We start from the raw sequence: 13,467 nt of genomic DNA, 5'->3' as shown, positions 1-13,467 counted from the left end.
GAAAGTAGTATATCTGAATTGTTGTATTAATTGACCTCAATTTCATGCGAGCACTTGCATTTGTTCTACACTTGTTCTTATGTAAAGGCCTGTTATTTAAATGCAGTAGACTTGTTCACTTTGTGTATTTGTTTCTAAAAACTCCTGTATTGAATTAATTACATGTTTAATTAGCGTAGTTAAAGGAAATTGCTTCTTTAAATTAGTACAAAACTGTATTAAAAATCTTTGTTTCTGTGAGGAATGGGTCTAGTACCTTTCCTTTTACTTGAGAGATATACTTTTGATTGGTTCTTCTTAATTATGTGCAGACTCCCAATTCCTAAACCTCAGTTATTCCCTTAATTTGTGTATTTATTAACTGATTAGTTTTTATAAATGTATGGAGGAGGGTGTGTGTTTAACTGCAAATCCGACGCCCTAGAGAGAGATTGATAATAGCACTAATATAATTTTTGTATATCGACATAAATCGAGATTTTGGGTATGGGCGTAATCAGAGCAGACTTCCATGCAAGCGAAAATGTCGAGGAAGAAATGGATTTGTTGATAATATTCGTTACAAGAGGTAGAGTGTGCGGCAGTGTTAATAAAACCATATCCGAATTTATATTATCTTCCCCTGACGCTCCCGATTTTATTGAAAGGTTGGCTCTACCCACCTCTATTTCATTTACTGTTCGCAGAGTAAAAATACTACTGTTGTATTTATGCTGCTTAAAGAATGCCAATTCGGAAAGTGGAATTGTTTCAATACATGGGAGGGTTAGAAAATGTTTGTTTATTTCTTCAGGATCAGAAATTTGAGGTGGCAAGGTCTCATATCGTTTATTACAAGAAAGAACATTATTCTTTAAGTTTTTCCAGAGCCTCTTGGGGTCGTTGGAGCAGCTATGTATACGTTGGTTAAAATATGCACGTTTTTCAGAGAGCATAGCTATGTTAACTTGTTTTTTGAGGCTTTTTATAATAATCCTTATGAGTGTCGAGTCGGCTGTGATGGAATCGGCAAAGAACTTTATTACACAGATCAATAATAAGTTTAGTATTAGGAGTTACCCACTGAGTAGATTTATGTTTTAAAAGGATTGTTTGTACAGGCGCATGGCAATCGTAAAGTTGCAAAATTTTACTAGTGTAGGAGTCGACCATATCGTCTACATTGCATAACGAATTAATGTTTAGGAAGCCATAATTTATTAAATCTATGTTAAATTCATCCAAATTGATATCTTTTATAGGTCTATAAGTAATAAATTTAGGTTTAAATTTATATTTCTTTATGTTAAGGGTTACGTTAACCATACAGTGACCTACGAGGTTTGAAACACTATCCAAATCCACTTTTTTATCACACAGTCTGTGCATACTACGTCGATCAATGTTGCAGAGTTTTCAGTATAATGTGTTGGTCCATCAACTACCTGCAACAAGCCGCAACTTTGAGTAAAAGATTGAAATTTAGGATAATTTAAACTATTACTATCCAATAGATTAATATTGAAATCCCCTAATAGTATGATTTTATCCAAATAATTAAAATAAGTTACTGATTCTGCAATAGCATCAGGCAACACCATGTCGACATACTAAAATACAAGAAGAAAAAGAAATAATTAAATTATAGAAAGAGATTGATGTTAATGGTGTAGTATTACATAAGTATGACAATAATAAATTATTTAATAAGACATGTGCGGTACGATGAGATAAGGCTAGTATAAAAAAATTATAAACTAAATAGGACAAATAGTAAAACCTAAGACTATCATAAATATTTTCCCTGTAATATTTATGATCTTTCCGCCATTTTTTTACAGTAGCGCTTTTTATTAGACAACAAACATTTCAACATATTTATAAACAATATTTTTCCATTACTACAAGAGAAGTTAAGTTAGAGTGAAGATAAGCTAGTTAGCTTACCTCACGTAGCTGCATATAACCAACTATGCGACTTTAGCCCGGTTAGCTTAGTTTGCGGTGTGAACAATTGTATGAAAACATGCTGCGTCTGTGTAAACTAAAGCTAACTTAGATTCGCTCGCGGTGTGAAAATTTCCTCGCATATTGGTCAGGTAGTGTTTGCAATAACAGTGTTTATTTTTTTTTTCTTTTTGCACAATTTTGTTTTTCATTATAGAAATGATAATTAATTCCATCATTTATATAATTTGAGAGTGGAAGAATTTTAATTTCTTAGGTTTCCCGTTATATTATTAAATACCACGATTTATCTCAAAAATTTCACTTTTAAAAGTTTAAATTATACCTAAATTTCACCACTTAATCTTTCGAATTACATCTAATACTAACAGGCTTTTATGAAAATAGTAATAAATTAACAACATATAAATTTCATCACTGACTAACTTACATTCTTCAATTTATTAAGATATACAAATCTCAGGTGATATATGAACTTGTATCTGATTTGTCTTGAGACGCATGTTTAATTTGCATTTCAATCAATGCGGCTTTCTCTACCAATCAGATGATCGGTTTTATGTAACCTGCTTTCCATTATGCTATAATCAGTGAGCTGTGTCTTGTAATTTCGTTTTGAGCTAAAGTAGTACTACTAATTATAAAAGTTGATGAGTAACTTTTGGATTCTTAGGCTTATTTTTATGGCCATGGCATAATGACATTTATGTCAATTGAGTAACGTACAAAATATCAGTTCAATTGTCTTCCGGAGAATTTTCGCGCAGTCTCAGGAATTTCCCTTGTACCATATTTATATCTTGTTGGTACATTACACAATTGACACAAGGTTCATTTTGCTATGTTCAATTTTGTTACAAAAATTCCCTTCCATTTCGTTCCGCGGCAAAGTAAATTGCGCCTTAAGTGATGGCGTTGACCTTTCGTCTCGCCCCAGTGTCGTATCTGACATTATTGTCCTAGCTGAGTGAGACGTACAATCTCAAACCGGGTACTCATCAGCGAGCTGTAACTGTAACGTGACAGACACAGTAAAGAGGTTCTAGTGTGTACGCGTGAAACAGTCTTCAGGTTATCGTCTGCTTACTGCAAACTGCACGCGTTTCCCTGAGTCAATACCAGAGCAAGGGAATTCACTCCGGGGCACTACTGGGCACTCAGACCAGAATCAATTTCGAAAAGTTTATTTCCCCATGTGTGTCCTACCAGAGATTGACTCAGGACCTCCCCATCTGCACCCACAGCGCAAATCGTTGCACCACTGAAGTCGTCAAGTTATCCAAGAGAGGGACAAATTAACTTCAATAGCCGAGTTGATTATGGAATAACTTTAATAGTCTCTTGAAGGTGTAGTAGACATAAATCTGTCCCGTTCAATGTCTTCTTAACCTTTTTTTTTATGTGGACGAACGAGTCATGCTCCTGGTGCTAACCGACACGCCTATCTATAACAGTTGCAGCGCCACTGCGCCCATCACCACGAGGTGTCATGTTGACAAGTACCATGTGCCCGTTATTTCTAGCATCAGCCCTTTCGCACTTTAAAACCGGAACGCAGTCAAGGTCATTTCGGCTTGGCGGCAGAAATAGGTATGGTGGCCGTACATACCTGGGACACTTTCACAAGGAACTCTTATGCTCGTATTCCAGAACTCTACTCAATGCTCAAGTCAAGATTTGAGCAGACTTGTATGATTTCAAGCACTGGAAATAGGACCCTAATTGCAAGGCCTTGAGTATGATTTTCCGTGCTCACTGCAATACTCAAGTCCTGACTTGAGTATTAAGTAGAGTTCTGGAATACGACTCTTAAAGTGTAGTGATGTCAGCCCTTTTTTACTCGAACAAAATAATTTAACCTTGTGCTTCCTCGTCCCGCAGGTTCACCGCGTAAAGCGAAAGACATCCTGATTACATTGACAAACATTGCCTTTCCAGCTCTATATTTTCCGTTTTAAATTTTTTAATTTCTGTTAATTATTCTATACATTTATTAGCTTGAATTAAAAAGTTTACAAAACGTTTATAGGGTAGGAATTTGATATGAAAATGATTTTATAATTTTTTTTTATTATTGATACAAAATCGAACAACGCAAAGAAAAATCTTACATAACTGGCTCGATCTGTAGCTCAGTTGGCAAAGCGGTAGCCACGTTGAGGCAACAGACTCTGGTGCGAGTCCTGAGAGAGGAGTTTTCTGTGTTTATTCGATTGTTGCGAATAATGATTTTATAAACTTTGTGTCATATCACAATCTCATCACCCTCTAATCATAGTTTCGCAACCTAGGGGGGTCTCGGAAGCAATTTTTTTCCTTGTGATTTTATTTATTATGTGTTAATATAACACATACGTGTTTTTAATTATTTTGCGTGGTGGTGGGTGATGAAATTTTTATATCTTGTTTTTTATATTTTATCTCTCTAAAAGAACAATAAAACAATCACCAATTTTGAATGGTACTAGTAATTACTAGTACCTATGCTGTAATTACAGCATGTTACAATATGTTCAACGTAATATCTTATCAGTTGCTTATCTAAAAATCTGCATATGAAAATTATTTCCAGTGTTACTCTCCGCTATGTTTTTTTTTAAACAAATACCCAGTGAGCATGGTCTTTATCGGTCTTTATCTTTAATAATCATGGTCAACCTCTTACCATGACTATGTATTTAGCGATGATGTAATTGAACAAATCTATTATATCATTTGCCATGTACTTCGTCCGTCGGACCATGACATAAGTGCTAGATGGTCATGCGCACCGGCCCCTATTTTCAAATTCGCGAGCACTATTATATCTTTTTTGTAATGGTTTGCTGACCATCATGTAATGCTTCTTTCTTAGCCATTGTGAAGGGAAAGTATTACATTATTTTTAAAAGTTTTGTCTTATGTTTACGGTGGTTTTTATTGTAACTTAAATGTTGAAATCAAAATCATTTTCGTGCTGTATATGACGTAGTTACTTAATTATTTAACGTCATGATTTTGCAAAGTGATGGTTAATTATACTTTCCAAACGTTTTCACAAAATTGGAACTCAAAACAGGTTCAAGACTATTGTATCATAATATTTAATTTTAGTGTTGTACACATATTGTACATGACATGGAATAATTAAGTATTTTACGTCATGATTTTGCAAATGGATGATGAATTTATACTTTCCAAACGTTTTCACAAAATTGAACCTCAAAACTGGTCCAAAACTATTGTATCATAATATTTTAGAACTTAATTGCACTTCCATCGTTTTAAACACAATGAATTTGAATTTCTCTCATCTAGTCGGCGGCGTCGACTCTATAACAAGTATATTTTCACTTTTTTTTGGTCTGCCGCTCAAGACACGCGCATGTGACGCTGTCGGAATAGCACACGTATTTTTGTTACAATTTTAAAACGTCTATTTAATTTTATAACCATCATAAGTGTAGTGTTTCTTGTTGTGATTGCGTCATCAGCTGATATATATATATATATATATATTAATTTATTGATCTCTGTTGTGTTAATGCATCTTTTTTGTTTGTTTCACACTTTCAGTGTTAAGTTACAGTGCGTCATGCTATCAGTCGCTGTATGTTACTTGTGTACTTGACTGTTTGTAAAATGCACAGAATTTAGTTTGGGAGTACATCTCTATGTAGTGCATGTCTTTATCACGCCTGAGTAGAGTGGAGACAACATGACTAATTCACAGGTACCTACATTATGTTTTTTTATGTTTGCACGATTTATTTTTTGTATTTCTTTTTATTTCTTCATCCAATAAAGTGTGAAACTAATGTCGATTCAACCTTGTAAATACAAAACTATGAATCCCTCTTTATTTTTCATTATTCTTTTATAAAGCAATCCCTAATTTCCTGGGTCCTTGACATCGAAAATAAGGTCGTCACGGTTCTAGTTTCATCAATTAGTTTATTACTTAATTGGCCGGAGTTATAACTTTTTATATTAAGACTTATTCCTTAGGCTATTAAGTAAGATCTTGTGTAAATTGGTGTTAATTTTCTTGATAAATAGGTATTTTCCTGAGTAACGCTGGAAGATTGAATGTTGAAGGGGAATATTAAGAAGGGTAGCAGTTATAATTGGCCAAGCTACAGTAATAACCTTCTGCAAATGTAATAGAAAGAAACAAACTTATGGAAGTGATGGCGCGAACGACAGTGATAAATATACTTCTGTATTCCCTACCAAACCCGTATTCGTTTGCTTGTTTCTTTCTATTATATTTGCCGAGGCCTGGCCACTTACTGTAATTATTACCCTACTCCGTATATTAGCCAGTTCAGAATACAATACAAGTAAATTGTTTATATTTGAGACGAAATTGGAAATGGAACAATTTTTTTCGAATCTAAATTCGCGTGTATTTTGTTTTTTCAAATAATCCAATGTTTTTGGCTCTTTATAAGTCCCATAGTCGTAGCTGATTGGACCCGTTTGAAAAAACAAATACACACGATTTAGATCCAAAAAATAGTCATTTTCTATGTCTAGTAGTCGTGAGAACCTACCTTTTTTACATTTAAAATAAGAATAACGGATTTACTTAACCATTCAACTAAATAACCTGTCGCCTAATGCAATTCAAATTATGACAAGTGACGTGAAACAGTAAATATGGCTCTTATCTACCGAGTATATAAGAGAAGAGTTGAATTTAAACAAGTAATAACTAAGCTATGTGCAAATATCAAAATAAAAAAATATTAAGATTATAAGATTTAGCATATACCCTGTCGTCTATAGAAGTTAGTTCATAAAAATTCTGCAGCAATTTATACCCTTTATTTAAAATTATCCAAATCGAAATTACTGTTTATATGATTGAAAATTACAAGTAACATCTACGTTATTATATTTTTGTATCATAAAAAATAAATAAATTCATAATTCATTCATTCATTATTATCTTTTGATAATGGTGCCATATAACTGCACTAATTCCCTACGAGTACCAGAACATCGAAAATTAACTCTGGGTCATGTACAGAACACCCACTCCAGGATCAATTTACAAACCCGGGACCTCCTCATCAAGCGCCCGCAATTCTAATCACTGGGCCACTGAGGTCATCAAAATACAAAATAAGTTTTGGGCACAATTACGGAGAGAAAAGGGTGTGTGTACAGTCACGAGGAACAGGGTACTTACTTTGATTACCAGGTACATTTTGTCGTATTATGATATTAACGACATTGCGATGCTAATTATAAAAAGGTTTAAAGCATTTACACTGTTGCATTTCCTCTAGACAATATTTCAATGACGTCGACAGACAAGCTCGTTATCTTAACACGCTTGTCTATCAGATTGTAAAATTCATGCCACATTATCTTCAATTATATTATCATTTACGCTATGTTGGTTAAATAAAAAACAGTAAGAACTAGTAATTTTTATTAATTCTAAATGTTTACCTTCGGATTATGGTATGTAAAGAAATAGTAAACCATAAGAAACCACACAATCTGCAGATTAACCGCGCAATGCCAAAGAAAACATTGCTTGGTGTCACATAGATCACTGTATCGGTGTTGCTACTTAAACCAATTTTTGACTGCCATTTTAACAATTACAACCAGTCTTACTATTTGTCTGTCAAAAATTGGACAAATAATAGTCGTGTCAGTGTTGTCCTTTTAAGTCACTAATAAATTAGTAGAATTCTCTTTAAATCTTATTAAGGCCTTGCCTAACGCCTTTTTAAGGCCTTGAAAAAAGTAGGAGGTTCTCAATTCGGCTATGTTTTTTTTTGTATGTATGTTGAGCGATTACGTTTGTAAACCGATTTTGATGATTCTTTTTCTGTGGGAAAGAGGGTACCTGAATATTGGTCCCATTTTCCAATAAAACTTGGCAAATGGATGTAATACCACGAACTTTTGAAGTCAGTTTTTTTTATAAAAAAGTTGTAGATTATTCGCCTTATCATTTTAAGCTCAGACTGGACCGACAATCTAGGCGAGCATGTGCCTTTTTCTTCCACAATCACCTTACAGCATTGGGTGCAAATGCGAACCTACATATAACATTATTAATAATAAAAACAGGTAAAATATTTATAGGAAATAGAATCTCATCGCAATTACTATTTATGATTTAACGTAAAAACGTTAAATCATAAATAGTAATTGTGAGGCCCTACACGAGATTTCACAACTTTTTAGGATTTTCACAACTTGTAGGGCAAAGTCTTGCGTTCATAATCCTTGACGCTCTTTTAATTAAGTATGGGAAACAGAGTGATTTTTACAGCAATATCGTTCGTGCATAGTATTTTAATGTTCTGGTACAAGGAACATACTTGTATTCAGAGTAAATGGAAATATTGAAGTTACTACGGAGAAAATAAGGCTCAACTCAGTTCAATGCTTTTTTTCAAACGCGGAGAAACTCCCGATCACACTTTTTTGCGTCACTTCTGAAACAGATTAGTCAATTTTACGATACTGAGAAAAGTTGGTAACAATAGCTTATTATTATCGTCACACTGAGAAAAACGCTATGTAGAGTTTCATCATATTAATCAAAATTTATTACCTATTACTTTACTGATTGGTTGTCATTTCGTCGGGGATAGTGCAAATCCGCGTATGTAGCATTGGTAAAAGGCACGAGGGGGATTTAAAGTTATTACTTTGTTATTTCAATGGGTACGACTTTGATTTTTGCACAGTATGCATTAATTCATGTTGTCTACGGACTGATAACTATAGATTCCCGTATATCACGTTAATTTGCTTGCCACGACATATACGCGGATTTGGTGACTAAATTACCGAAATGGAAACTCATCATCCAATACTAGTTACGCGTAATTGCGCTATCCCCGACGATTTGTGTTAATTTGATTAAATAATGCAACATTTCCACGTAGTTTTCATTGTGACCGTACATTTTGTATTTTTTCCTTGCGGCGTTTTAGATTAGTTTTTATAAGTAGTAAATGTATGGCAATACACGTTCCATAACAGTAAATGTAGGCCGCTTAACTTGCTTAGTTTTTTTTTCTTTTGTTGTTACGTGTAAGCCGTTTTACAAGAAAGTTAGTTTATTGTTTAATGTAACTTGGAACTTAAAGTATATTTGATTCATTGGTGTTGTGATAACACACGTTCCCCAAGCTATGCTTACTCATTGTTTATGCTTATGTAGTTGAATAATCACTTGTGTGTATTCGTTATCTAACACTTCAATTATATTTATACTATTGTCATTAGTCGTGGTTATTGACAAGTCTCGATTAAATGCAATGTTTCATTTTGAGTTATCTATAAACAATAACCTAACCTCCTGTTAAAAAACCGACCTCAAAAGTCATTCATCCCCTAGTTTGCACCTTTAGAGGTGGAATATTTTCTTGAAATTTAAATGAGACCACATCTGAGGAACTTTCTTTCCAATAAAAAAAGGATCATCAAAATTGGATCACAAATGGCGGAGTTATCGCGTAACATATATACAAAAAAAAAACATGCAGACGAATTGAGAACCCCCTCCTTTATTTTGAAGTCGGTTAAAAATGAGAGAAAACCGCAGGGTCGTCAAAACTCCCCTATTGTTCTGTTTTTATCAAAGTATTTTTTATTGAAAAAGAAAAAAGATTTTTTTTTGTTTTGATATTAGGCATAATTATTTATGGATTAAAACAATCCAAATATATTTAAGAAGAAACAACAGGCTTAAAGCCTAGCCAACTTATTAGCTCCCAATAGGCAAAACGTATTAACATGATAGTGGAAATTTTTTAACGAGGCATTGAAATAATAATAATAACGCACACACTCAACATAGCCCCTCAACTCAACATGAAAGATTAAATCGTTGCATTCATGTCGACCTTAAGAGCGTTCATTAGCGAGTTTTTGTACCGAGGTATGGAGTTTGCAAACAATTAACAAATTAGTTGTAGTTTTTATTACTAAGAATTGTTTTTTTAAATGTAGAGTTGAACAATATACAGATATTTTTGTTTAAAGGGGACAATATGGGGAAATCCGAAATCATAGAAGATACAAGGCAACTGTCTTAGGAATCATTAAGTCTTTTTTGTGAAAACAATTTTGGCATCATTGACTTACAAGTCAATGTTTGGCATAGTCAATTTTTTGGTCAAGCGTGAGTTGTCCATAAAAATGTATAAAATTGATCAAAATTCTGAAAACCATCACTTATGTTGAGGTTCTAAAGTTCAGAATTGCCTATAGCATTTGTCATTTCACTGAACTTTAAGTTAGAGAGAATAAGTATTACGTCTAGAAGATACATTTTTCATATACTAGGTACATACCTAAATTTAGTCGCGGAACAATCGCTGCAACCACAAAAACGAACATTGATATCAAAAGTCAATACTAGCGCTGTTACATAAGGACCTGAAGGAAGTAACTTATCAGCCATGACCTTGGTATTTATGCTGCAATTGGATACTCGTTACTTGGTCTGTTCAGACGACCTGTGTATAATTTCTAGCATATCGCGCAATGGATGCCTACTCCACCGATTACGAATACAATTTGTAATACACAATAGAGGTGACGTAAACAAGGGATATCTATCGCAAATCTTTAAGGAATTAACATAATGTAGATTAAATTCATTACAAAATACTCCCACATTCTCTAGCTTTCTACTAACATATTTTTGTTAATGAGTTTTTAACGTCTAACCATTAAAATTCAATTATGATTACTTAGGTTTTTTGACCTTGTTAGTATATCTTCTAATCTTTCAGGTATGGTTCCGCGGCGTCAGGAGCTCAAAGTTCCGACATGTGTACGGTGTGCCATTCAAAAGAGAACGTTGTTACGACAACATAAAGATCACGAGGAATGCGCACGATTCCAATTTCTGCGCAGTCAATCCCAAGTTTGTGGCTATTGTGACTGAAGTTGCTGGTGGAGGCGCATTTCTTGTTCTGCCTTTGGATCACGTAAGTAACATTATTTTTTACTAGTGAGTATACTATTTGTGAGAACTTTACTAAACTGAACTAATGATTAAACCATTTAGGCACCTGTACAATATTTTGAAATTTAATTGTCCCTTGCTGTAATCTGAAAGTAGGAGAAGAGTCGAAAGTCGTTGAAATAACTCTAAAGAAATTTGAAATCCGTAAACCACATTGGGTCGAATGCGGAGAGATTGAAGGAGACTCGCACCTTGTTGGCTTAATATTACCTACTGCAAATAGACGAAACTAGCTTTGTTCTTTACTGCCGACTACGTTGCTGCAGTATGAGGTAGTCACCACACATATTCATTCACACGCGGTTTGAGTCGGTGAAAAAAAATTTTATGCTTTTTTATTTAAATTTTTTTCTGACCTGTCTCTTGGTGTCTACGACGGTTTTCTTGACATCTGTAGAGAGAACTTATGACGTATTTTTTTTTTAGTAAATATACAGCTTAAAGAAGATCTGCGTTAAGGGTTGTTGATAATGAAATATTGTTTTCCAAATAGCGGCGCAGTGTTTTTCATTCAAGTTTGGTAAATTATTTAAGATGATTCGAGATATAATTGTCTTTATCTAAGCCTTTTTATGTCCCAGTCATTGAATTTGTAACTAGCATTAGGTGAAATTTTCTGGGTTAAGTATTTAGTTCAGCACTGGACGTTTTGTGCTGTAGCTTGGGTCAATCTCGTTCTATTAACGAGCTATACATATATGACAAAACAAACATTGAAGTAACGATAGTAAAGTCTAGCCAATTTATTAGTAAGGAATAGAACACGCAGAACGTTTTTAACACGATAGTGTAAATTTTGTAACGAAGTTTTGAAAGATAACTCATCGTTGCATTTATCGACCTTTAAGAGTGAGTTCATTAGCAAATGTTTGTACTCCCAGACTTAACACCCTTAGTCTTCTTACGAAGCCTGTAGTCGCTGGTTCACATCCCGGTTAATTAGTGTTGTTTTAATTTTCTTTAGTTCTAAGAAATAATTTGTTCAAGCACTTATATGGTTAACCATTCGCTTTTGCTTCAAAAAGTTTTGTATTCTACTTATATTTTTAAGCCCTTTTAGCCTATGTTATTAATATTTAAGTTTAATATTCGGTACTCGTTGTCTATAGCACAGTTAAAATTTTTTCTGTATTAACTCATATTGTAATGACTGTTTGTACTAAACAACAACAAAAAATTTTTTTCTGATAATACGTGAAAGTTTTATTTAAATGTACAAGAAGCAATTTGACAATGTGAACGAGTTTAAAACGCAATTGATGCGTATTATGTCGCATATCCCTCGTAACAAGATAAAGAAAATCTACAGACAGCGAACTTATCAAAAGAGTGAGAATTTGCATAATAGAAGATGGATTAGGTACATTTTTAACATTTGCTAAGTTAATTGCAAATACAATACTGGCAGTTTCAAGTTTGTTTCATTTTTGTTTTTTTTGACGAACAAGTCGTACGCCTAGGGGTAAGGCGCTTACCACCAGGGGCACGACTTGTACACTTGACACACCTATCTATAACAGTTGCAGAGCAATTCAGAACTTTAACCCTTTACCTAAGAACTTTAAAAAAATAGATGAAAAAATAAATGAAATGAAACTATTTTTCCGGATTTAAATCTGAAAGACTGTACCACCTCAGTCAACCGTGACCATGGGACCTGTAAAGGGCCCGAAACGTAGGTTTGTTTGAAAAAACAAATATACGCGATTTAAATCCGGAAAAATAGTTTCGTTTCCTATGTGTAACAATCGCGAAAACTTAAGAACTCGATAAATAAATTAAAATCATTTATTTCGGGCGACAATGACCCATATCAAATTAAATTACATTCAAATTGAAATTAATAGTAAAGATCAAAATAATATAATCAGAATTAAAAAGTTAATAAAAACTTATAAAAATGAAAAAAAAACGGGTGCAGTGGAGTGCCCCTCAAATCTTTTGCAATTTAAAGCTCTCAGCGGCACTGCAACTGTTATGGGCGTGTCGCTTATCACTTGTTTGTTCCGTGACGAGGTATAATAATAAAATAATTATAAAAAAAGGTGGCCATATGACTATCAGTGGGGAATGTTCGATATTGAAAGCTTTTTAACATCATAAGTTACCGATAAAAATGTCGAAAATGGCGGTCAGTGAGGAGAGCCACCATCACGGCAGATAATCTTGTGGAAAATTCCTTAACAGTTCATCTATTGTATATATTAATTAGCATCGTAATTGACAATATGTGTAAATATAGTCTCGGATAAGCTATCCGATAGATATAATCTATCATCATAATTTTTTAAAAACATAAAAAGGTTTATAAGTCCTTTGCAAACAACTCGAGTCGTTTGTCTTTCAAGTCGTTCAAGTTGTTTAAGTCTTTTGAGTCTTTTAGTATAAAGACTGAGACTTATTAATAAAAACTCGAAACCCCAGTCTTAATTTTAGAGTCGAGTCTTTATAAAACGCCTTAAAAGACTGAGTCTCTTTTATCACTAGTGCAAGGTTCGTGCCACCCGGCTGATCTAAATATCTCG

The 13,467-nt window shown here is 33.7% G+C and overlaps 1 protein-coding gene across 2 annotated transcripts in view; it reads left to right on the top strand.

The window, feature by feature from the left end:
- LOC113231669 (coronin-2B-like) overlaps window positions 1-13,467 on the top strand; it is a 41,864-nt gene that overhangs the window by 2,597 nt on the left and 25,800 nt on the right. The window contains exons 2-3 of one of the 2 annotated variants that reach the window (XM_026466120.1): window positions 5,503-5,659; window positions 10,707-10,904. In XM_026466120.1, the coding sequence (XP_026321905.1) occupies window positions 5,645-5,659; window positions 10,707-10,904 (213 nt within the window). In that variant the 5' untranslated portion in view covers window positions 5,503-5,644. The remainder of the gene's footprint in view (window positions 1-5,502; window positions 5,660-10,706; window positions 10,905-13,467) is intronic. The other variant, XM_026466119.1, reaches the window with a different exon arrangement.

Source organism: Hyposmocoma kahamanoa, unplaced genomic scaffold (genome assembly GCF_003589595.1).
Source record: "Hyposmocoma kahamanoa isolate Upper Pololo Valley unplaced genomic scaffold, ASM358959v1 66, whole genome shotgun sequence".
Classification (NCBI taxonomy): Eukaryota; Metazoa; Arthropoda; class Insecta; order Lepidoptera; family Cosmopterigidae; genus Hyposmocoma; species Hyposmocoma kahamanoa.
Note: the sequence above shows the minus strand (reverse complement) of the source record. Positions and strands in the feature narration are given on the sequence as shown.